At 43.5% G+C, this 25,836-nt stretch overlaps 1 protein-coding gene across 9 annotated transcripts in view; it reads left to right on the top strand.

Moving 5' to 3' along the window:
- The window catches only part of ORC3 (origin recognition complex subunit 3), a 142,649-nt gene that overhangs the window by 98,862 nt on the left and 17,951 nt on the right, over positions 1 to 25,836 (top strand). For all 9 annotated transcript variants that reach the window (XR_012234811.1, XM_073589598.1, XM_073589596.1 and 6 more), the window contains 5 exons: positions 7,674 to 7,790; positions 18,052 to 18,131; positions 19,958 to 20,091; positions 21,689 to 21,786; positions 25,174 to 25,271. Coding sequence is in view for 8 of the 9 variants with exons in the window: in XM_073589598.1 (XP_073445699.1) it covers positions 7,674 to 7,790; positions 18,052 to 18,131; positions 19,958 to 20,091; positions 21,689 to 21,786; positions 25,174 to 25,271 (527 nt within the window). In the remaining variant the exon portion in view is untranslated. The remainder of the gene's footprint in view (positions 1 to 7,673; positions 7,791 to 18,051; positions 18,132 to 19,957; positions 20,092 to 21,688; positions 21,787 to 25,173; positions 25,272 to 25,836) is intronic.

Here is a 25,836-nt window from a genome sequence, read left to right as displayed (position 1 = left end):
GGAAGAGACTGCTCACACTGCTGTCCACCCTGTCTGTCTAATCTAATAATAGAGATACCATTTGGTTCTGAGGTAAGAAGAGGCTGCTCACACTGCTGTCCAAAGTGAATTCACAGCCTATTAGAGATTTGAGTACTTACTACTTTGAACAAAAATCACCGCCAATTGTTGTACCTTGAAAGATAATTTCAAAATATGGCTTTTAATTTGTTTATTTAAAAAAATCGTATGAAAAAAAACAAAACCAAGTACAATATATCAATTAATATACACAAATAAGGGGACACAATCTATCCCTATTTGGTTCCTCACCCTCTCTCCCACCATATGGCAGAGGTTGGCACCCTAGACCGCAGATGATGCCCCCTCGATGGCTCGCCCTTCTCTCCCTATCAAACCCTGTTGGAAGGGAGGGATAATCAAAACATACTAGTGCTTCTTACAGATATACTCTGTTGATATCAAAGAGAGGAGTTAACATAGAGGTATGTATGATACCAAAAGGTTAATTTTAAAAAGTGCCAGTGCAGTAAAGGCCCCGTCACACTAAGCGAGATCGCTAGCGATATCGCTTAAGCGTCACCGATTTTGTGACGCAGCATCGATATTGCTAGTGATATCGCTATGTGTGATACTTACCTCCAACCGGATCCCCCGCATGCTATCGCTGATCGCGTGAGAACGTCCTGGGCCGTTTCTCGTCGGTGGCTTCCTCGTGGCGTCGACGAGCGACGCGTGGACGCGGGCGGTAGGACGTCTTCATCGCCGCGTCTGACAGGTAAGTAACGACCGCTGCTGCATCGCTGGTGAGATCTGCCTGTTTGGCAGCTCACTAGTGACCATTTAGCGATGCACCTGACCGGGTCGTATCGTTGTCGGGATCCCTGATGCATCGCTAAATGTGACGGTACCCTTAGTTGAAAAAGAATACACAGCAAATTACAGTATGTTTTGTTTAAAAAGAAAAAACATCAGTGGAGCAGGAGTGGTTCAATATATCAGACCTAGGTAGACCTGGTTTTGTCAGCCAGATCTCATTACCATAACAAGTACTAGTGCAGTTAGTTTAGGAGAAAATCTTTTTCTTATACAGCAGTTGCATCATATTGGTATTAAAACACACCAGTAGAAAAAGTCACAAGTAAGCAGTCCCTTGGTCAACCAACCCTTAAGCCCCCGTTACACACTGCGATATCGCTAGCAATATCGCTGTAAAGTCACCGATTTTGTGACGTTGCAGCGATATTGCTAGCGATATCGCTGCATGTGATACTTACCTCCGACCGGCTCCCCCGCTGATTATCGCTGGTCGCGCGAGAAGCTGCTGGACCATTCCTCGTCGGCCACTTCCTGCTGGGCTTCCTGTGGCGCCGACGAGCAACGCGTGGAGCCGGGCGGGAGGACGCAGGATCGCCGAGTCTGACAGGTAAGTAGCGATCCCTGTCCCCAGCTATGTCGCTGGTGAGATCTGCCTGTGTGGCAGCTCACTAGCGACCACCTAGCGATGCACCAGCGATCCTGACCGCGTCATAACGCTGGTCAGGATCGCTGGTCCATCGCTAGGTGTAACGGTACCCTTAGAGTCATCCCCGTAGTTTTGGGACTGAATACCATATAGAACTCCAGGCTCATTAACAAACAATAGAAATAGTTCACTGTCCTAGTTTTTAAAGCTCAATACTATAGACAAAGCTTAAAGCTCATTACTAAAAAAAAAACAGTCAACGCTTTTCCCCTTTACACAGGGTTCATCAGAAGTTATTGTTTCGGTTAATGTATAATACATTTTTAGCTCATCAGCCGATTGTCATATATACTGGTGCCATTTGATAAGGCCCTTGCAATTATAGAGGGGAAGTATCCCCAGGATAGTCTGCACACTGCTGTCCATCATATCTTTCTGAATGACAATACATGGTACCTCTGAGTCACAGCAGTATATATGGTATATCAGAAAAGTAAGTACACCCCTCACATTTTTGTAAATATTTTATATCTTTTCATGGGACAATACTGAAGATATGACGCTTTGATGCAATGTAACGTAGTAAGTGTAAAGCTTGTAAAACAGTGTAACTTTGGTATGTCCTCTAAATAACTCAACACAGCCATTATTGTGTAAACTGCTGGCAGCAAAAGTGAATACACCCCAAGTGAAAATGGCCAAATGGTGCCCACATTTTCCCTCCCAGGTGTCATGTGTCTCATTAGGCTACAATGTCTGAAGTGTGAATGGGGAGCAGATGTGTAAAATTTGCTATTATCGCTGTCAGACTCTCTCATACTGTTCACTAGAAATTCAGCATCACACCTCATGGCAAAGGATCCTCTGAGGATCTGAAGAAAAGAATTGTTGCTCTACGTAAAGATGGGATAGGTTATAAGAACATTGCGAACACCCTGAAGCTGAGCTGTAGCACAGTGGCCGAGACCATACAGTGGTTTAACAAGACAGGTTCCACTCAGAATTGGCCTCGCCATGTTCAACCAAAGAAGTTGAATGCACATGCTCAGCGTCATATCCATAGGTGATCTTTTCTAAATAGATGTATGAGTACTGCTAGCATTGCTGCAGACGTTAAAGGTTAGGGTCAGCCTGTCAGTTCTCCGCCCATAAGCCGCACATTGCATGTAATTTGTATCCCAGAAGGAAGCCTCTTCTAAAGATGGTGCACAAGAAAGCCCACAAACACTTTGCTGAAGACAAGCAGACTAAGGTCATGAATTACTGGAACCATGTCCTGTGGTCTGATGAGACCAAAGTAAACCCATTTGGTTCAGATGGCATGTGTGGCGGCAACGATGTGAGTACAAAGACAAGTGTGTCTTGCCTACAGTCAAGCATAGTGAGAGTGTCATTAAAAGGAATAATAACTACAAGATTTTGTTTTTCCCACTGAGAGTTATTTAGAGGGCACGTCAAACTTAAACTGTTATACAAGGTGTACACTGACTGCATTGTATCAAAGCTCAATATAGATAAACACGGCACTCATACAGTATGAAGTATTGGTGCTCAAGTAGGGTATCCAGCCCGTCTTATCTGCAGAGAAAAAACTTGGCTCTCAAAACAAATTTTTTTTGCAGTAAAAGATTCCATTTATTAACATCCAGGTGACAATTATGTTAAACGTTTTCGGTCCCAGATTGGACCTTCATCAGAACTGGCTCAGAGAATGGTTCTATATTCCGCCTTGTGTAATGACACCTCAATGAGACAAGATGCCTGGATGTTGTCCTGGGATCTGTGTGCAGCAGCGTATATGTGGGAGCGACCTCCGTCGCTGTGGATGAGAGCCCCGCGCAGATCCCAGGACAATATCTCTGAACCAGTTCTGATGAAGGTCCAATCTGGGACCAAAAACGTTTAACATAATTGTCACCTGGATGTTAATAAATGGATTCTTTTACTGCAAAAAATGTTTTGAGTGCCAAGTTTTCTCTCTGTGCATTGTATCAAAGGTTCATATCTTTAGTTTTGTCCCATCAAAAGCTATAATAAAATATTTACAAAAAATGTGAGGGGTGTACTCACTTTTGTGATATTAGGTGTGTCAGTCAGAGCCACAGGTCATACAACCAGTACAACGAATATAGGAGAAAAAAATCAAAATCCAGGAACGGTGTTAATGCGTTTTTTAATTACACATTTCGCAGTAAACACACTTCTTCCACATGATATAACCACATCAAATCACAGCAGTGAAGCTTCCTACTGCACATTCACCTAGCCTAACATTCTAGCACAGGTTTTTGTCAGTGTAACAATGTGCCAGCTATTTTAATTATGCAGTAATTGCCTGTCTAGAGAAAATGATTGTGATTTGTTAATTCAAAATATCGACATTTCCGTTAGTTATTGTTATTCTATGAGAAGCCCTTTAATATCTGCAATCTGTAGACAGTGATAGGATGTACTTGGTGGTTGTAATTAACCTCATGTATAAGATTATGACCATTTAGATGCCCATCATATGAAATCTGTTACTGGGCAGCACGGTGACTCAGTGGTTAGCACTGCAGCCTTATAGCGCTGGGGTCCTGGGTTCAAATCCCACCAAGGACAACATCTGCAAGGAGTTTGTATGTTCTCCCCGTGTTTGCGTGGGTTTCCTCCAGGTTCTCCAGTTTCCTCCCACATTCCAAAGAATTTAGATTGTGAGCCCCATCGGGGACAGTGCTGATAATGTGTGCAAACTGTGAAGCGCTGCGGAATATGTTAGCGCTATATAAAAATAAAGATTATTATTTTTTATTTATTACTGAGCTGGTACTGCCTGTTATGATTCCACCTATCGGTGTGTGAATGACTATTCTGCAGTCCAGTCTAGAACAGGGCTGAGCTGTCAGTATGGTGATGGACAGCTCAGTCGTCCAATCCTGAGCTGTGGCGTGCTGAACTGTCAGTTTTTTGAGTGACAGTTTAACCTTCCAATCAGGGCTAGGGCTTCCTCCGTGTGTCTCCTGTTTGGAGTAATTGCCTGGCTATTTAGCCGTCTCTCTGTCTTAGATTTCTGCCAATTGTAGCTTTGCTCAAGTCGTGTGTGTTTGCTCTGTGCTCCTATTTTTGTATTCTGATCTTTGCTGCTCAATGATGAATCTGCCTTAGACCATCCATTTGCCTAACCCTTTTGTCATGATCCGCTACCTTCTTGGAATTCTGACCTCAAACTGTTTCCTCACTACGCCTCTTTCTCACCCCTCTGTCTGATGTATCCTCCTCACTTTTGACCTTGGACCTCTTGACTACCCATCTTCACAGTTTGTCCATGAGTAGTCACTAGCATCACACTGATTGATAATGTTTGTTTACAATTGTTCTCAAGGTCTGCGTGACCTCTCATAGTATATCTAAATTGTCTTCTGAAAGTTTACATTTAATTTATTCTTCACATTTACAAACTGTCACCTGAGAGGCAGCACAGTGGCTCAGTGGTTAGCACTGCAGACTTGCAGCGCTGGGTTCAAATCCCACCAAGGACAACATCTGCAAGGAGTTTATATGTTCTCCCCGTGTTTACGTGGGTTTCCTCCGGGTTTTCCAGTTTCCTCCCACATTCCAAAGATATACTGCCGGAAATCTAGATTGTGAGCCGCAATGGGGACAGCGATGATTATGTATGTAAAGCACTGTGGAATTAATGGCGCTATTTAAGCAAAGCATAATAAATAAGAGTATTTCCAGTATAATATGATCTAATATAGTATGATGTGAATGTTTTGACAACCTTTTTGCAGAATTTACTCCTTTTGATCAATAGTTTAAATTACTTGCATGGACAAAAGTGTTCAGACACATACAAGAACTTTTCTGAAATCCCATTCATCGGAATTAATATGAAGTTGGTCTCCCTTTTGTAGCTGTACAGCTTCTCCTCTGGGAAGGCTTTCTTCAAGTTTTTGCAGTGTGCCTGTCAGAGTTTTTGCTCTTTTATCCAGAAGAGCATTTGTGAGGATAGACATTGTTGGATATTAGCAAGGAGAGGTCCCATGAACTAAAACATAACTTTTATTATGATCACTAAGAAACCCTGGATAAACAATGTGGTAACCAACAAAAGACATGAGTGTTAAAGTGCTTGTGCTTAAAGTCAACCAGTGCTCAATAAAAGATGGTTTGGTCTCACCAGTTCAGTTGATCTTATCAGCAGGGCAAAGACATGCAGGAGCAGAAAGATAATATTTGTGGGGCGGGAGATTTCCTATCATCCCCGGTCATGCCCCCCCTGTATTGCTCCTGCCCTCACAAGGGCAGTCCCCTAGTAACTTGGTTGACTTTAAGCACAAGCACTTCATCACTTGTTATGTCTTTTGTTGGTTACCACCTTGTTTATCCAGGGTTTTTTAGTGATTGTATTAAAAGTTATGTTTTAGTTTATGGGACCTCTCCTTGCTAATCTCCTACGGAGAGTAGTTATTAGTAGGTCTAACTTATTCTAGTCAGACATTGTTGGACAAGATGGTCTAGTTTACACTCTCCATTTTAGTTCTGTAGGGTTGAGGCCAGGACTCTGTGAAGGTAAAGCAAGTTCTTCCACACCGAACTCGTCCCAGCATGCCATTATGGGCTCTGCTAATATGAATAGAGTGGATGCATGCCATATATCTAAGGTGTATCCGCATTAGATACCAGACAGAAACAGAAATACACTAGTAATGTGCACACCTGAAAAATACAGAATAATTTTATTGAACAAAAACTAAGTGACATGATAAAACCGGCATAACAACAACACCACAGCAGACTCTATCCACGCTAACTACAGTGCACCCTGGGCGATGCTCAGTTATACAGTACAGGTGAGCAAATATTATATTGCACAGAACCCAATAAAACATGAAACCATAATTGAATACTGGAATGATCCACCATGATCATCATACATAGGAAAAACTATGCAACAGACCCAGCTGGGCTTATAGTGATCTATAAGATGTAGGCATATACTAATCCATCCGAACATAGTAGGAACACATGTAATAAATGAGTGCAAAGCTAGTTGGGTAATAACAATACTGGGTACAATGGCTAGGAATCCCCGGTTCGTGGCACTACGTCAGATAGTATATTGCAGTGTGTCCCATGGTCACGATAAACCCTTGTAAATGCTGATGGATCAGATCAACCCCCCACCAAGTCAGAAAAGGTGATATTGGTCAGTCCCCCAGTATAGCAAAGTTGAGAAAATCAAAATATTGCCATGAAGGAGCTCTTAATAGAGGCTCAAATAGACTATATAATGCATACAATACGGCATGTGGGGGGAGAGTGACCTGATCCATCATTTACATGGGTTTATCATGACCATGGGACATATTGCAATGTGCTATCTGCCTATGTCTTTTATTCATGTGTGCACATTACTAGTCTATTTCTGTTCTTGTCTGGTCCATGGGCTCTGCTTGCTGCACTGGGGCACTGTCGTGCTGCAACAGAAAACTGCCCTCTCTAAACTGTTTCAACAAAGTTGGAAGCATACGCCAAAATATCTTTTTATGTTGAATCCTAAAGATTTTCTCTTTTCCACAATGTAAGAGGCTTTACCTTTCTGTTCAGTGACACGAATGGTCAAGATGTGGCATGCTTTATATTACTATATGCAACTTTGTGCTTGGTGATGTAAGGCAAGCATGCAGCATCCCGGCCATGGAAAACTCATTGAGGTTTTGTACTGATTTTCAAGCCAGTGGAGGTATGCTTTAACTCAGCAGAGCATTGGAGAATTGTCTGCATAATGCTTATTAGCACTCAGTGACCTCGCTCTGTAACTTTGTGGCCTGCCATTGTGGTTCCTAAACTTCAATAATATCACTCATAGTTCACCATGAAAAAGAAAGAAAAATTACATTCACGAACTGACTTGTAACAACAGTGACATCCTATTGTAGTACCACATGCGAATTTAGAAAAACTCCTTCTCCAAAGAAATACTGATATGGAATTTACAGTAGATTGTGAGCCCCAATGGGGAGAGTAATGATGATGTCTGAAAAGCGCTGTGGAATATGATGGTCGATATAAACAAGTGAAATAAAGAACTTTCACAAATGTTTGAATGTAAACTACATGGCTAGGGGCTGGAATTTATACATCTGTGGCAATGGGACTGTGTCTCAGTAGTTTACTTATGTTATATAGTGTGTGTGCAATAGTTTTGAGTTTTATTTTTTAGGAAACGGCCAAAAAGTTTTTGGAAGATCTGCACATGTATCATGAAAACTTTATCCCGATTTTGAGGTGTCTGCATAATTTCACATGCATTCTTCCAAAGTATCCTCTTGGAAAGCAGGTAAGCATGAAGATCTGTCTGTCTGCTATACAGTGGGGAAAATACGTATTTCACACACTGCCGATTTTGTAATTTTTCCCACCTACAAAGAATGGAGAAGTCTGTACTTTTTTATCGCAGATGCACTTCAACTGTGAGAGACAATCTAAAAAAAAAATCATAAAATCACATTGTACGATATTTACAAAATTAACACCTTTCCGATATTTGCAGTATATATACGTCATGGTTGGGAAGGACTTGCCGACAAATGCAGTACAGTTGTGGCCACAAGTATTGACACCCCTGCAATTCTGTCAGATAATACTCAGTTTCTTCCTGAAAATGATTGCAAACACAAATTCTTTGGTATTATTATCTTCATTTCATTTGTCTTAAATAAAAAAACACAAAAAGAATTGTCCTAAAGCCAAATTGGATAGAATTCCACACCAAACATAAGAAAAGAGGGTGGACAAAAGTATTGGCACTGTTCGAAAAATCATGTGATGCTTCTCTAATTTGTGTAATTAACAGCACCTGTAACTTACCTGTGGCACCTAACAGGTGTTGGCAATAACTAAATCACACTTGCAGCCAGTTGACATGGATTAAAGTTGACTCAACCTCTGTCCTGTGTCCTTGTGTGTACCACATTGAGCATGGAGAAAAGAAAGAAGACCAAAGAACTGTCGGAGGACTTGAGAAACCAAATTGTGAGGAAGCATGAGCAATCTCAAGGCTACAAGTCCATCTCCAAAGAGCTGAATGTTCCTGTGTCTACCGTGCGCAGTGTCATCAAGAAGTTTAAAGCCCATGGCACTGTGGCTAACCTCCCTAGATGTGGACGGAAAAGAAAAATTGACAAGAGATTTCAACGCAGGATTGTGCGGATGTTGGATAAAGAACCTCGACTAACATCCAAACAAGTTCAAGCTGCTCTGCAGTCCGAGGGTACAATAGTGTCAACCCGTACTCTCCGTCAGCGTCTGAATGAAAAGGGACTGTATGGTAGGAGACCCAGGAACACCCCACTTCTTACCCCGAGACATAAAAAAGCCAGGCTGGAGTTTGCCAAAACTTACCTGAAAAAGCCTAAAACGTTTTGGAAGAATGTTCTCTGGTCAGATGAGACAAAAGTAGAGCTTTTTGGGCAAAGGCATCAACATAGCGTTTACAGGAGAAAAAAAGAGGCATTCAAAGAAAAGAACACGGTCCCTACAGTCAAACATGGCGGAGGTTCCCTGATGTTTTGGGGTTGCTTTGCTGCCTCTGGCACTGGACTGCTTGACCGTGTGCATGGCATTATGAAGTCTGAAGACTACCAACAAATTTTGCAGCATAATGTAGGGTCCAGTGTGAGAAAGCTGGGTCTCCCTCAGAGGTCATAGGTCTTCCAGCAGGACAATGACCCAAAACACACTTCAAAAAGCACTAGAAAATGGTTTGAGAGAAAGCACTGGAGACTTCTAAGGTGGCCAGCAATGAGTCCAGACCTGAGTCCCATAGAACACCTGTGGAGAGATCTAAAAATGGCAGTTTGGAGAAGGCACCCTTTGAATATCAGGGACCTGGAGCAGTTTGCCAAAGAAGAATGGTCTAAAATTCCAGCAGAGCATTGTAAGAAACTCATTGATGGTTGCCGGAAGCGGTTGGTCGCAGTTATTTTGGCTAAAGGTTGTGCAACCAAGTATTAGGCTTAGGGTGCCAATACTTTTGTCTGGCCCATTTTTGGAGTTTTGTGTGAAATGATCAATGTTTTGCTTTTTGCTTCATTCTCTTTTGTGTTTTTTCATTTAAGACAAATTAAATGAAGATAATAATACCAAAGAATTTGTGTTTGCAATTATTTTCAGGAAGAAACTGCGTATTATCTGACAGAATTGCAGGGGTGTCAATACTTTTGGCCACAACTGTATATGTACGTCATGTCATTCACGCGATCACTGTGATGGAGTGCACAGTGATCATATGAAGGTGCCTGCTGTTTCTCACTGTAGTAGGTCACCTGGAGTCGTGTTCCCGGGAGGTGGCGCCTCCCGCCCCAGCCCCTGCAGCTGCAATCTACAATTCTGAACAGCCAATCACAGCGTTTTCAGTGTTTCTGGCAATAACATCAATTTAAGAGAATATATAGATATGAGCGTTCAATATCCATTGTAATTTTGAACTGATTTGTACACGTCTAACGTATGCTACTGGCTAATGAGGGTTTTTTCAGGCTGAAGAGAGTCGGCAGTTACTGTGACCATTCCCCTGTATTCACAGCATTAGTGAGCAGTCACATGCTGACTAGATTCATATCTGATTCTCTCAACTGAGACTCTAGTCTGCATGTGATTGCACATACTCTTGATGAGAATACAGGGGAACGGTGACACCGCACACTATTTTGCCATTAGACTGTGTGCAGACTTTTCTTTGCAGCTAAAAAAAAAAACCCCTTTAAATTGAATCTGTCGCCAGGATTTTGATATCTAATCTGAGCGCAGCATAATGTAGGGGCAGAGACCTGGATTCTAGTGATGTCACTTGCTAGACTGCTGATTGTAGTTTTTATAAAATCACTATTTTATCAGGAGATTATCACTAGAGAACTAGTAAAACAGGCCGTCCAACCACACCCTAACCACAGATTGGCAGCTTTCTGCCTATGCACAGTGCACAGAGAAATCTGCCAATCAGTGATGTGATCAGGGTTATACAGAGCTCCGCATTCAGAGAACTGGTAGATCTGTATCAGATACCACCGTGATTTTATGAAAACTGCAATCGGCAATCCAGTATGCAATACATCACTGTAGTCAGGTTTTCTGTCCCTACATCATGGGGTAGCAAAAACCTGGTGACTGATTCCCTTTAAAGAAGGTAGTGTACTTATTTTATTGAGGGCTAGAAATAAAATTCTAAATTAGTGTTGGAAGCGCCATCTTGGAATACACAATGGGAAGCATGCTGCACATCTGTGGTTCATCCTTGTCTTCATATCCGTCATACAGCTGTGATAACTATACAGTATCAGTCATTAATTGTTAGTGAAGTGGTGTTGTGCATGCTTCTACCAAGCCTAGGAATGATCCTGTGCTATACATTCTGCATTGCCTAAAAAACATGACATACTCATGGTCAGGGTACATTGAAATGAATGCAAAAATGTGTTGTTGGGTGTAACAACAATATGAAAACTGTGGCTAACGCACAAACAGTGGGCAGTGCTCCATTATGGTATCATTGAAAAGCTCATGTCCCATCATCTCGGGTTTCACATGCCTGTAATCCTCTGTGTAACCAGCAGGTGGAGCTGATACCGATCTGTTAGGCTGTGTGCACACGATGCAGATTTGCAGCGGTTCCGCAGCAGATTTTACCGCGAAGAAACGTTGCATTTCTGCATTGTGATGTACAGTAGCCTTTAAATCAATGTAAAAAAAAAAACGCTGTGGATTTTTCCGCGGTACAAAATCCGCAGCATGTTACTTCTTTTGTGCAGTTTTCCATCTCCCCGGTCACCAAATCCGCAGGGGGAAAACCGCATGAAAAATGGAAGAAATCCGCAGGAAAAATGCAGGTCATTTGACCTGCGGATTTCTTCCATTCTGCGCGGAAAAATCCGCAGGGCCAAAAAGTCCGTCTGCACTCAGCCTTATACTGTCCATGCAGTGTGTTCTATGCGCACACCCTCATCTGCATTTTTGTATAGTGCATGAAAATAGGATTAGTGACAACATCATGTGCATTTTAATAAATTATTTTAATATGCTTTAAAAATGATCATACAATATGTATGGAGAGGATTTGTTTGCTTTAGGTCAGTACAGATAATAGGTGCTGGTCTGTAATTCCTCAAAATCGTATCCTGAAAAAAATCCTACAGCAATCAAATGTGACCCAAGATTACTAAACATAGAAAGGGTGGAATATGTGCTCTTCACACTTCATCTTCAATGGCATTTTCCAGTATACAGTGGGGCAAAAAAGTATTTAGTCAGTCAGCAATAGTGCAAGTTCCACCACTTAAAAAGATGAGAGGCGTCTGTAATTTACATCATAGGTAGACCTCAACTATGGGAGACAAACTGAGAAAAAAAAATCCAGAAAATCACATTGTCTGTTTTTTTTTCATTTTATTTGCATATTATGGTGGAAAATAAGTATTTGGTCAGAAACAAGCAATCAAGATTTCTGGCTCTCACAGACCTGTAACTTCTTCTTTAAGAGTCTCCTCTTTCCTCCACTCATTACCTGTAGTAATGGCACCTGTTTAAACTTGTTATCAGTATAAAAAGACACATGTGCACACCCTCAAACAGTCTGACTCCAAACTCCACTATGGTGAAGACCAAAGAGCTGTCAAAGGACACCAGAAACAAAATTGTAGCCCTGCACCAGGCTGGGAAGACTGAATCTGCAATAGCCAACCAGCTTGGAGTGAAGAAATCAACTGTGGGAGCAATAATTAGAAAATGGAAGACATACAAGACCACTGATAATCTCCCTCGATCTGGTGCTCCACGCAAAATCCAACCCCGTGGGGTCAGAATGATCACAAGAACGGTGAGCAAAAATCCCAGAACCACGCGGGGGGACCTAGTGAATGAACTGCAGAGAGCTGGGACCAATGTAACAAGGCCTACCATAAGTAACACACTACGCCACCATGGACTCAGATCCTGCAGTGCCAGACGTGTCCCACTGCTTAAGCCTGTACATGTCCGGGCCCGTCTGAAGTTTGCTAGAGAGCATTTGGATGATCCAGAGGAGTTTTGGGAGAATGTCCTATGGTCTGATGAAACCAAACTGGAACTGTTTGGTAGAAACACAACTTGTCGTGTTTGGAGGAAAAAGAATACTGAGTTGCATCCATCAAACACCATACCTACTGTAAAGCATGGTGGTGGAAACATCATGCTTTGGGGCTGTTTCTCTGCAAAGGGGCCAGGACGACTGATCCGGGTACATGAAAGAATGAATGGGGCCATGTATCGTGAGATTTTGAGTGCAAACCTTCCATCAGCAAGGGAATTGATGATGAAACGTGGCTGGGTCTTTCAACATGACAATGATCCAAAGCACACCGCCAGGGCAACGAAGGAGTGGCTTCGTAAGAAGCATTTCAAGGTCCTGGAGTGGCCTAGCCAGTCTCCAGATCTCAACCCTATAGAAAACCTTTGGAGGGAGTTGAAAGTCCGTGTTGCCAAGCGAAAAGCCAAAAACATCACTGCTCTAGAGGAGATCTGCATGGAGGAATGGGCCAACATACCAACAACAGTGTGTGGCAACCTTGTGAAGACTTACAGAAAACGTTTGACCTCTGTCATTGCCAACAAAGGATATATCACAAAGTATTGAGATGAAATTTTATTTCTGACCAAATACTTATTTTCCACCATAATATGCAAATAAAATGAAAAAAAAACAGACAATGTGATTTTCTGGATTTTTTTTTCTCAGTTTGTCTCCCATAGTTGAGGTCTACCTATGATGTAAATTACAGACGCCTCTCATCTTTTTAAGTGGTGGAACTTGCACTATTGCTGACTGACAATACTTTTTTGCCCCACTGTACATGTATGATGGTAGCGATATACTGACTGGCACACTGTATACCATACGCCCCTACAGCGAAGGAAATAAGTATTGGATCCCTTGCTGATTTTGTAAGTTTGCCCACTGATAGAAACATGAACAGCCTATAATTTTAAGGGTAGGTTAATTTTAACATTGAGACATAGAATATCAAAAATAAAATCCAGAAAATCACATTGTATAAATTATATAAATTTATTTACATTTTTCAGTAAGAAATACCGTATATACTCGTGTATAAGCCGAGATTTTCAGCCCATTTTTTGGGGCTGAAAGTCCCCCTCTCGGCTTATACACAAGTCATATACCGGGGGGGATCGGCAGGGGAGGGTGAGCGGGGGTGTCAGATCATACTCACCCTTCTCTGCAGCTCCCCTGCTTGTTCCATGTTGTCGGCGCTGCTCTCTTCCTGCTTCAGCTGTCAAATGGTACCCGCTCATTAAATATGTGCATATTTAATGAGCGGGTACCACGTGACCGCTGAACCAGGAAGAGAGCAGCGCCGACAACATGGAACAACAAGCAGGGGAGCTGCAGAGACAAGCGCCAGGACCCCGGTGAGTATGAAGGGGGGGGGGAGGCATAGTCACCTGTCCCTGCGCTCTGCTGTCTTGCGTCCTCTGCAGTGACATTCAGGTCAGAGGGCGCTATCACTCTCTGCCTGCACAGTCACTGCTGAGCGCAACGCTGATGAGCAGGGGGCAGCGACTGAGGTGAGCATACAGGTTTTTTTTTTTTTTTCTTTTGTAAGGGAGGCAGCGGCAGCAGCAACATGATGGGGCCACTCACTGTGCAGAAAAGCTGGGGCCACTCACTGTGCAGAAAAGCTGGGGCCATTCACTGTGCAGCAAAGCTGGGGCCACTCACTGTGCAGCAAAGCTGGGGCCACTCACTGCAGCAAAGCTGGGGCCACTCACTGTGCAGCAAAGCTGGGGCCACTCACTGGGCAGCAAAGCTGGGGCCACGCACTGGGCAGAAAAGCTGGGGCCACTCACTGGGCAGAAAAGCTTGGGCCACTCACTGGGCAGAAAAGCTGGGGCCACTCACTGTGCATCATAACTGGGGCCACTCACTGTGCATCATAACTGGGGCCACTCACTGTTACCATAACTGGGGCCACTCACTGTGCACCATAACTGGGGCCACTCACTGTGCATCATAACTGGGGCCACTCACTGTGCATCATAACTGGGGCCACTCACTGTGCACCATAACTGGGGCCACTCACTGTGCACCATAACTGGGGCCACTCACTGCAGATAACTGGGGCCACTCACTGTGCAGATCGCAGATAACTGGGGCCACTCACTGTGCATCATAACTGGGGCCACTCACTGTGCATCATAACTGGGGCCACTCACTGTGCATCATAACTGGGGCCACTCACTGTGCATCATAACTGGGGCCACTCACTGTGCATCGTAACTGGGGCCACTCACTGTGCATCGTAACTGGGGCCACTCACTGTGCACCGTAACTGGGGCCACTCACTGTGCAGCGTAACTGGGGCCACTCACTGTGCAGCGTAACTGGGGCCACTCACTGTGCAGCGTAACTGGGGCCACTCACTGTGCACCGTAACTGGGGCCACTCACTGTGCACCATAACTGGGGCCACTCACTGTGCACCATAACTGGGGCCACTCACTGTGCACCATAACTGGGGCCACTCACTGTGCAGATAACTGGGGCCACTCACTGTGCATCATAACTGGGGCCACTCACTGTGCATCATAACTGGGGCCACTCACTGTGCACCCTCGGCTTATACACGAGTCAATAAGTTTTCCCAGTCTTTTGTGGCAAAATTAGGGGCGTCGGCTTATACTCGGGTCAGCTTATACTCGAGTATATACGGTAAGTATTTGATCCCTCTGGCAAACAAGATTTATTACTTGATGGCAAAACCCTTCTTGGCAAGCACAGCAGTCAGATGTTTTTTTTTTGTAGCTGATGATGAGTTTTGCGCATATGTCAGAAGGAATTTTGGTCCACTCCGCTTTGCAGATCATCTCTAAATCATTAAGATTTTGAGGCTGTCACTTGGCAACTCGGAGCTTCAACTCCATCCATGAGTTTTCTATGGAATTAAGGTCTGAAGGCTGCCTAGGCCACCACAGGACCTTAATGTGCTTCTATTTGAGCCACTCCTTTGTTGCCTTGGCTGTATGTTTTGAGTCATTGTTTTGCTGGAAGACCCAGCCACGACCCATTTTAATGTCCTGTTGAAGGAGGAAGGGAGGTTGTCACTCAGGATTTTACGGTACATGGCTCCATCCATTCCCCCATTGATGTGGAGAAGTAGTCCTGTGCCCTTAGCATAGAAACACCTGCAAAACAATGTTTCCACCTTCATGCTTCACAGTGGGGCCGGTGTTCTTTGGGCCATAGGCAGCATTTCTCATCCTCCAAACATGGCGAGTTAATACCAAAGACCTAAATTTTTGTCTCATCTGACCACAGATCCTTCTCCCAATCACTCACCGAATCATCCAGGTGTTCATTGGCAAACCTCAGACCAGCCTGCACATGTGCCTTCTTGAGCAGGGGCACCTTGCGGGCATTTCAGGATTATAAGCCTTTACAGCGTAATGTGTTACCAATGGTTTTCTTGGTGACTGTGGTCCTAACTGTCTTGTGATCAATAATAAGTTCCCCCCGTGTAGTTTTAGGCTGATCTCTCACCTTCTTCATGATCAAGGGTACCCCACGAGGTGAGATTTTGCATGGTGCCCCAGATCGATGTCGATTGACAGTCATTTTGTATTTCTTCCATCTTACTATTGCACCAACAGTTGTCTCCTTCTTACCCAGTGTCTTACGTATGGTTTTGTAGCCCTTTCCAGCTTTGTGCAGGTCTATGATCTTGCCCCTGACATCCTTAGAAAGCTCTTTGGACTTGCCCATGTTGTAGAGTTTAGAGTCTGACTGATTAATTGAGTCTGTGGGCAGGCGTCTTTTATAAAGGTGACTATGTAAGACCGGTGTCTTTAATGCAGGTATCGAGCTGATTAGGAACGACTAAGGCTAGTTTCACATTAGCGCTTTTGAGCGCAGCGACGGCCTGCGCACGGCCGCCACTAAGTCCCGCCCCCTGCCGTGCCTCCGCCGGTAGCTCCGCCTACTGGCGCATGACGCTGTATGCGTCCTGCGTCCCCTATCTTTATCACTGGGGGCACAGGCTGTGCGCAGTATGCGTTTGGCGGCGCATGCGCCTTTTTGACGGTGCGCTGAGCGCAACCAAACTGCAGCAGGTTGCGTTTGGCGCAGGTCGGCGCACCGTCAAAAGGACGCATGCGCCGCCAAACGCATACTGCGCACTGCCTGCTCCCCCAGTGATAAAGATAGGGGACGCAGGACGCATGCAGCGTCATGTGCCGGAAGGCGGAGCTACCGGCGGAGGCGCGGCAGGGGGCGGGGCTTAGCGGCGGCCGTGAGCATGCCGTCGCTGCGCTCAAAAGCGCTAATGTGAAACTAGTCTAAGGCCTCTTTCACACTTCCGTTTTTGACCATCAGTCAAAATCCGCCAGGTTTTGAAAAAAACGGATCCGCCATTTTTTTTGCGGATCCGTTTTTTTCCTCATTGACTTGCATTACTGGCGGATCTTGACGGATGGCCATCCGTTGGATCCGTTTTTGTGAGGAACCGCCAAATTTTTTTCATCCGCCGGCATGCCTGGACGGGACCATGCAACGTTTATTTTGTTGTTGGATCCGCATTTTACATTGCGCATGCCCGGAGAAAGGAAGTCAGAGAGAAAATTAACCCTGGAATTCTTTCTGGCGGACGAAAAAAATTCTCTCTCTCTCGTCAATTCTTTCTGTGGATTCCGCTGCGGTTTACCATCTCCTCCATTGTAGAGGTGATAAACCTCAGGGCAAAACCGCAGGTCTTTTGACCTGCGGATTTACCTGTGGATTTTGCTTAATCTGCGTGGATCAATCCGCAGCAGAATCCGCAGCGTGTGCACATACACCAAATGGTTAGTAGGGGAGCAAATACTTATTTCTCACTGCAAAATGCAGATAAATGTATATAATTTATACAATGTGATTTTCTGGATTTTATTTTTGATATTCTATCTCTCAATGTTAAAATGAACCTACTCTTAATATTATAGACTGTTCATGTCTTTGTCAGTGGGCAAACTTACAAAATCAGCAAGGGATCCAATACTTATTTCCCCCACTGTATAGCCTATTAGGGCTAATATACAAGGACAGCAGTGCGGTGTCGCCGGCACATCTGGGGCTCTGCTGTTTTGAATTCTTGCACCAGTGTTTGCAGTTGGACAGAATTCTCACTCCATTTTTGTTCAGATTTTGGTGTTGTAAAATACCATTGATGTTCTCTGATTAACTGTAAGGGAGTCACCTACTAGAATATAATGTCCCTTGTTATGCAGATAGCTTTATGCAATGAGGTTAACCCCTTCTTAGAGTGGAAATCCATGGCATAAATGATTCCCATTTGAATGGGTGTCACCATAGAATATGGCTTCTCTGCATGAAATTTCCGCTGTCCTCCCTGTATGTGTCAGTGGGAGATGAGCTGATTTCCCAGTGCGTAGTCCTTTGCTACATGCTTTATGAGATGCTGTGCGCACAGTGCCACATCCAGTGACCTTGGGAAGTGTGGTGATAATGGCTCCGGGTGTGCTAGTGAGCCAAGGATTGATTCTGTACTTGGTTTCCAGATTCGAGAACTTTATTGTGCTTGTTTGGAAAGGAATATCTGGGATACAGAAGACTACAACTCCGCATTAAACCTCCTGCGGTAAGTGTTTGCATTTCTGGGACACCTTTTGGCCCTGAAGGCTGTACTTTTATATCGCATGTAAAAGGTGGGTTGACCTTTTTCATTTATCTGTTACTTAAAAGGAACCTGTCACGTTGTAGATGCCGTACAGTCTGTGGACAGTGCGGTGGAGAGAAGGAGATGAGCAGAATTCTGTATCGGATTGTTGGTTCAGTCTGACTTGTACTTTATTCATTGAAATCCTTGGCGTTTTGTATACATACAAGTCCAGTGGGTGGTCCTACCAGTGACTGACAGCTGTCTCTGCCTGCACAGTCATACAGGGATGTCAGTCACTGAGTAGGACCGCCCACTGGACTCATGGACACAAACGCCAAGGATTTCAGTGAATGAAATGCAAGTTATAATGAAACTAATTCACATTTTTGTGGGAAAAATGTGATCCGCTCCTCCTGCTCTATAGCATCCTGTCTGCGGTTAGGGTGCCATTTCCAACATGACAGGTAAGAGAGGATATATGGCTCTCCTATTGGACGGGTGCGGGAGAAGGATTGTAACCCCTATGTGTAGTGAGAAGGTATCCGGGATTCTCACAGTAATTGAATTTGTGTGACGGTCCACAAAATTAAAGTGGATATTTCGGTCTGGACCATAAACATTCTTCAGACACATGGATCATATGTCTTAGCTGGGCTTGCAAGCACTAAGAGGCAGCAGCTGTCGCAGAGAGGAGGCACTGTTGAGGCTTGCTTTAATATAATGTCTTTTTGTTAGGGTCACTCCCATTAGTCACAGGAGCAATGACAAATCCTTCCGGGGGACATCCTCATTTCCGCTGGATTCCCTAATTGTCTGTGCAGGGAGTAGTGCATCACCACTTTTCCCCGGTCTCGGAATGTAATACAGTCAGTAGCTTGTCAGTGGGTAAGGACCCCATGTATAAAGTAAGCGTGAGAAGATCCCAGCGTACCGTCGGCTACACTTCTGGCAGAATTCGGCATATACTGCCCCCAGAGCAGAGGAGTTGGTTCACATGGTGCAGTGATCTCACAGGCACTCGGTAGACTGAGCAGCACTGGGGTCCTCATCATTACACACTCATGCTTGGTCTGAGCAATCTGCAGGTGTAATGCCTCACTCTGCGGCAGCATGGACGGGTGCTATTGTGCCAGTTAACATGGCGGCAAATAAAGCCCTTAATCACTGTGGTGAAAAGATTTATTTGCCGTCATTAGAAAGGGTTGTCTGTATTTTGCTCAGTAGGCTTTATTACAGTATATTTCTGAGCACCAAGGAAGGATCCTTCTCACTCGCCAAAGAATATTTGCAATCTCCCTTGTGTCTGTATTGCCTAACACTTGCCCTGTCCTTATTCACCCTGAAATTCCCATCTAAGCACTCGGTGGTGATCTGTATATTTATTACTTCTATGTGGCACTGTTTTTCTCATAGTGTTAAACTGGTGCGCAGTGTTTATGGTGTCACATATGTTCATACTTAATGCTGAGAACCCGGGGCCACCTTCCCTGCTAAGGCACATCACTAGTGTGGGGGATCGTGGGTGACAACCCCAGTCTACACAGGGTCATGGAGATTGGTCTGTCCCCAATGTAACGTGGATACTTGTTGCTAGGCAAAAAATTTAACGTTTTAAGCTGACGAACCACATATAACTCACAGCAAGCAGCCCTAGTAAGTGATTCATCACTGGAATCCGGTTCTCGGCCCCTACATTATGCTGATTTTCAGATGGAGCAGCAAAAACCCGGTGACAGATTTCCTTTAAAAGCTTCTGATTTTTTTCTGGTTTAGGTGTTTTTGACTGGCATCATTTTATATTGCAGAATGCTGGCAAAGGATGAACTAGCCTCCACACTTCAGAAGTGCTTGGAGGTTATGAAGCCATATTCTGGAGGACAGCTTGACAGTGCGTTAAAGAAATTGGAGGAGTTCTTGGCCCAATTCCAGCGTCTTGAAGGTGAATCTCTTGTGCTTTCCTCTAACTTTCCTTTGGGTTTGCTGAATCCTTTGTATATAGGAGGACTTCTGATATAAGCATTTACAGACTGAATGTGCCTATTGGGGTCCATGCATGTATAACTTTGCCATTGCAATAGCCTCTACTATGTTTGCATTCTCTACTGCATAAAATAAAGCCTGTGTCGTCCACGCTTAATTCATCTCTTGGGCTGATTGAACTAATTTAGAAAAATGGACGACAGAAATCCCATTATTAACCATTTCACTGCTCAAAATGTGCTGCCTTTTGTAAAGTGGCAATAGTAACATTCAAAATTTAAAAAAAAAAATCACAAAATAGATGTCTGAAATTATTTATTTTGGCACCAAGATTTTTTTTTTATTTTAAGCGGGGCCCTTATAAGACTTTTTAGGATTTAGCCCTGCTTTGCTGAAGCTGAGGTTATGTAGCGGCACAACCAGAATTCTATCTTGGAATCAGCACCGATGGAAGACAAACTACCAAAACCCAAGTACCGAAATTGGCTGATTTGCCTGACTCTCCCGTACACAGGAGCGCTCAGTCTAAGCCACACCTGTGGTCTCTATGAGATTGCTACCAGACCCCTACAGTAGTGGCGGCTTATCTCTTACAGAACGAAAGGAATGTGGGCAATCTGAAAACTGAGCCAGGTCTTGAAACCCCCTGACATAATCTGTGGGTGGGATGAGGCATACGCAGTATACGGTCAGCATAACCCATCAATGTCTGTAGTTTTGTCTGACCTGACTCCAGTGTGCCTGGAAACCTTAATGTTGGGTACAGGTCAGGAGAGCGGGCGCTGGTCCGGTAAGGTCTTCTGACTAATTGTGGAGCCTGCTATACATGTACAGTAGTTGTGAAAAATGAGAGAGGTGACCATACAATTGAAAATCCAGGCATCCGGACTCTACCAGGCGCTCATTCTATACTGTAGTCTCTGCTGGTGGTCTCTTCTCTTCAGGTTCTGCTGACTGCTTAAGAATAAAATCTAAGGGTGGAAAAAACAATGGCAAACCTGACCACATAAGTAGAAATGACGGGGGGTGTATGAGAGGCATTGAACCTCAGGCCAGGAGAAAAAAATTCTAACCCATGACGAGAACCCAGAGGTAAAAGAAAATAATTAAAAAAAAAAAAAAAAAGATTCTGATCCCAGAGTGCAATATTTTCTTGCTCCTCATCATCATCATCATCATCAGGGTCTTTTTACCTTCAGAACTCAGAGTGGCAGTGTGCCGTGAAGCAAGGAGCCATTATTATGAGACAATCATTATATGACTCCATTTATTGGATGCAAATTACATCCAATATGAGATGGACTAAATCATAAAAACCCTTTAATACATCTAGGAGGGCCCAGACCCATTGGCCTCACTCTCCCATATGTGCACATCATGGCTGTAATTCCTGAAGCTCCAGTCTTGTGTAGATTTGTTAGGTGGTCATTCAGCATGACCCTAGAAACCAGTCTGGCTCATTTATCCCGGCCTTAAAGAAGTTGTTTTAGAAGACATAAACCATGTCATTTTTACAGAGATATTCTTTTATTCTTTTTTTTGTAAAATAAATCTAGGTGGAGGAGCAGGGGATAACGTGCAATACATAGAAGATGAAGAGCGCGTCACACAAAAAGGCCTACAGAAGAAGACTGATCTGTACCAGCTTCAGAAAGTATGTATTATATAAGCAGTAGTATTGCAATGTGCCATGCACAAGCGTATGACATCTTTTTTGAATATAAATTGCAAATGCCTTAACATGTTCACTAATAAGGTGTTATTCTTCTTCTGCCCCAATCTGCAACATGCAGGAGGGACGGGATAGCAGATTAGGAGGTCAGAGGCCACCATATCCCCAGCTGCCTGTGCAGGCATATATAAGTGCTGGACAAGCGACAGCTGGGATATGCTTCTGAATACAAGGCGTGAAAGCTATAGATGCAGTGGTAAAGTGAAACATCGTATGACTGTCTACTCTTTATTATGCTGTGATTGTTTCCATGCTTCCCCATATCTCATAGCACGTTACAGATTGGACAGGGGAGGCACAATATAGGAGTTATCTAACTTTAAATCCAAAATCGATCTTTGTCTACAGTGGTTGGACTGTCTTCTAATCTATTTTGTATCTTACTGTAAAATGGAAGACTGTACATATAAATATATCTATATGTACAAATATCTGTATATGTATATATCTCTAAAAAACAAAAACTTGCCAGCATCTCCAAACAGAATAAAGCAAATATGCAGTCATGGCAGCTCGCCCTGTTCGTAACATGCAATAAAAGAATACAGCAGCACTCTGTAAGTGTTAAGCTGTATGCACACATTGTACACATGAAATATGGACTGTATTACTGCTATATAGAATATACTTAGGAAACAGGTACTTAACACACAGATTCACTAATGCATGAGAGCCCATGAGCTGCAACAAGGTGTACCTTTCTTTGATGGGCCCTAAACGTAATATTAATCAAACGTGCCTCTCGACTTGTCATGGCTGGTGGGCTCTCATGAATTGTCCAGTTTATGCGCCAAGTACCCTCATTTTTTGTAATTATAGTCTATTTAGCAGTAATACAGGCCAAATTTTATACATTCAATATTTTCTTACATCTTGGCGCTTACAATGCACTGCTGTATTCTTTTCTTTGTGTATTATGCAGTCATAGCAGCTTGCACCTGTTCACACTTGCTTTATTCTGTTCAGAGGTGCTGTTCAGTTTTTGTTTTTTGTAGTAGACTGTTAGTTGATGGCTGCCTCCATATTGGGCTGAGCAGTCCATTTATCAGCCAAAGATTTTTTGTTTTTAATTAGTGCTGTTTTCTACCTGCTCTTTGTGTGACTGGTGACCAGTGGGCATGGCTGACTAGAGAGTGCCGCCTCGTTCCATGCAAGTGTATGGAAGCGAGGCCGCGTCTACTGGCTGGGAGTATGTATAATACATTCATACTCGTATATATACATATACACTGCTCCGGTCTCTGGTCTTCATTGCTCAGCACAGTGGGCATGAAATGGTGACATCACGCCTACTGCACTGAAATGTCAGACGCAGAGGAATAATGATGGCGGAGGGAGATTCAGCTGATGCCAATACAGTTGAAGGTGCGATACTAGAGGGCTGGAAGCAGTGGCGCCGTTGTGGGCCAAATATAACCACCCTGCAGATTTGGCCCACAGGCCAGAGTTTCATATGTGGCTTGCATAGAAGAGAGGATTTTCAGTGTCCTCACTTACTGTCTTCCTGGTTAGCGTAGAATATGAATCCCCTGGTCGCTTGGCCTGCTCAGAAGATTGACCTATCCAATTTCAGATTTTATTAGGTTGGGGGAAGCAGGACTCGCAGACCTTCCTCTGAGATGTGGCAGAATATAAACAGCTAGCAATCCTAAATGCTAATCTAAAAAAAAAATAGGAATGTTGTCCTGACCGGTACATGTGATGTCTAGATAATAGACAAAACCCTATGTATGTCCTATTTAAAGATATGTTTGTGTGTAATGTAACATATATAATATTTTAAGGGAACCTGTCATGCCATTTTGCCCTATTAACTGCCCCCAGTGCTGTACAGGTCATGTAAGGCCTGGATCACACTTCCGTTTTTTTAAATCCGTCCAAATCCATCGTTTTCCGTTAAAAAACGGATCCGCCATGTTTTTGGCGGATCCGTTTTTTTTCCCCATAGACTTGCATTAGCGGCTACCGCGGATCCGTCAAAACGGATCCAAATGGATCCGTTAGCGGCAAAAAACGGAAACGGATCCGTTTGGCGGACACAAAAAACGGATGTGTGAAACAGGGCTTATATGCAACCCAATGTATCCTATACGCCCCAGTATATAAGCAAAAAACAAGCCACTTTTAAGCTATGTGCCCACGTATGCAGAAAATTTCTGCTTCCGAAATGGACTCCTTCCCAGAAAACACGCGTTTTATTTCCGCGCAAAAACCGCGCATCTTTGATGCGTTTTTTCCGCTCGTCTTCTGGACTTATAGGAAATAGCTAAAAACGCGGACTTTTCTGCAAAATTAATGAGCATGCTGCGTTTTTAACCGCTAAGCGTTTCCTATGCGGAAAAAAACGCATCCATTGGCACAAAAAGGCCAAAATGCATTAAAATGAATGGGATGCTTATTTTAAGCGTTGTTGAAGCGGTTTGACCCCGAAAAACGCTTCATAAAACGCTTACGTGGGCACACAGCCTTAAGTTATGGGCTATGTAAATGCCGGTCTTTGGGTAGCACTGGATGTCTCTTCAGTCACGCTCCCTTTATTTGCATGCTGTCGGAGTGCACCTCTTGTATCACCCTGCGTACTAACAGCAAGCACACATCTTCTGCAGTACCAGCGGCTCCCAGAGCTTGCGCCGATCGGACATGACGCTGGGGATGTACACCAAGCCGCAATGTGCATGCCTGGGGTGCGTCGTGGCGTTGGGGGCAGCTCAGCCCATCATTTAAACTAAGGTGGGCCTCACTTGTGGCCGGGGAGAAGGACTGAGCAAAATCCAGCATTAGCCACATGACTGCAAGCCGAAAATTTATATAAAAGGTAACTAAAGATAGTGGTTTTTTTTTCCCTATATACTGCAGCGTTTGGCGTTATAGATATTTAGGGATGCACATTCTGTGACCTGTAAGGCATTGGGGACAGTTTAGTAGGGAAAAATGACGTGACAGGCTCCCTATTAATACTTCTATCTATAAATATCGATTTATCAAGCCAAAGCTACACAAAGCCTTTTAAACTTTCTAACATGGGATGCATTATTTTTCCTTTTGCCTTCTAGGATAATTCTTGAAGCATGCATAACGTGTACCAGACAAGATAACATTCCCATTCACAAATGTGCATTTAAAATAACTCACCGCTGTTGTTTTTTCTTTGGTATTCTGATACACGATCGCATTTAAGACCATACAGATCCCAATCTGAGTTCACCAGTGGGTCAGAAAAGCATCTGATTGGAACCTGATGGTAGGGTGGAAGATATTTATTGAGGCAGGCTGGATCTCATTTAATATATCCCTTTTGTGTCTCTCTAGACGCTGCTAGAAATGAAAGAAACAAGAAGAACAAAGAAGCCCAGTAAATTTGAATCCCTTCGCCTAGAGGTGGTGGACTTTCTTGATGGCCTGGTTAGGTGGGTTTCAGGCAATCCGGCTCTTTAGGCAGTGTATACTTGCATATAGTGTAGTAAGTGTGACATTGTTATGAATCTTTCCTTTGTATTGTCCATCATGTAATATCACAGAGAGAGGTTGGGCTATAGTCCTAAAATGCCGTATACAGCCAATATGTTCATTCACATACAGTACTGAGTAAAAGTTTTAGGCAGATGTGGAAAAAATGCTAAGTAAGAATACTTTTTAAAATTAAAATATTAAAAGTTTATTTTGATCAATAAAAAAATGCAAAGTGAACAAAAGAGAATTTTAAATCAAAACCGTATTTGGTGTGACCACCCTTTTGCCTTTAAAAACGCATCAAAGCATCAATCCTTCAAGGTATTCAAGGTACACGTGCTAAATTCCTTCAAAATCTATGTACAAATTGATTGTTCCAAACGTCTCGGATAACCAACCACAGATCTTCTGTTGATGTTTCTTCACTTTTTTTTATGCATTTTTAGTGCAGATTTGAATCAGCATTTGTGCAGAAACGTTTGAATTGGGCACTTAAAAACTTATCTGCGTATTTTTACATTC

This window comes from Dendrobates tinctorius, unplaced genomic scaffold (genome assembly GCF_039654945.1).
Source record: "Dendrobates tinctorius isolate UK_male_01 unplaced genomic scaffold, ASM3965494v1 ptg000111l, whole genome shotgun sequence".
Taxonomy (NCBI): Eukaryota; Metazoa; Chordata; class Amphibia; order Anura; family Dendrobatidae; genus Dendrobates; species Dendrobates tinctorius.
The sequence above is the reverse complement of the archived record's forward strand: the minus strand, read 5'-3'. Positions and strand labels throughout refer to the sequence as shown.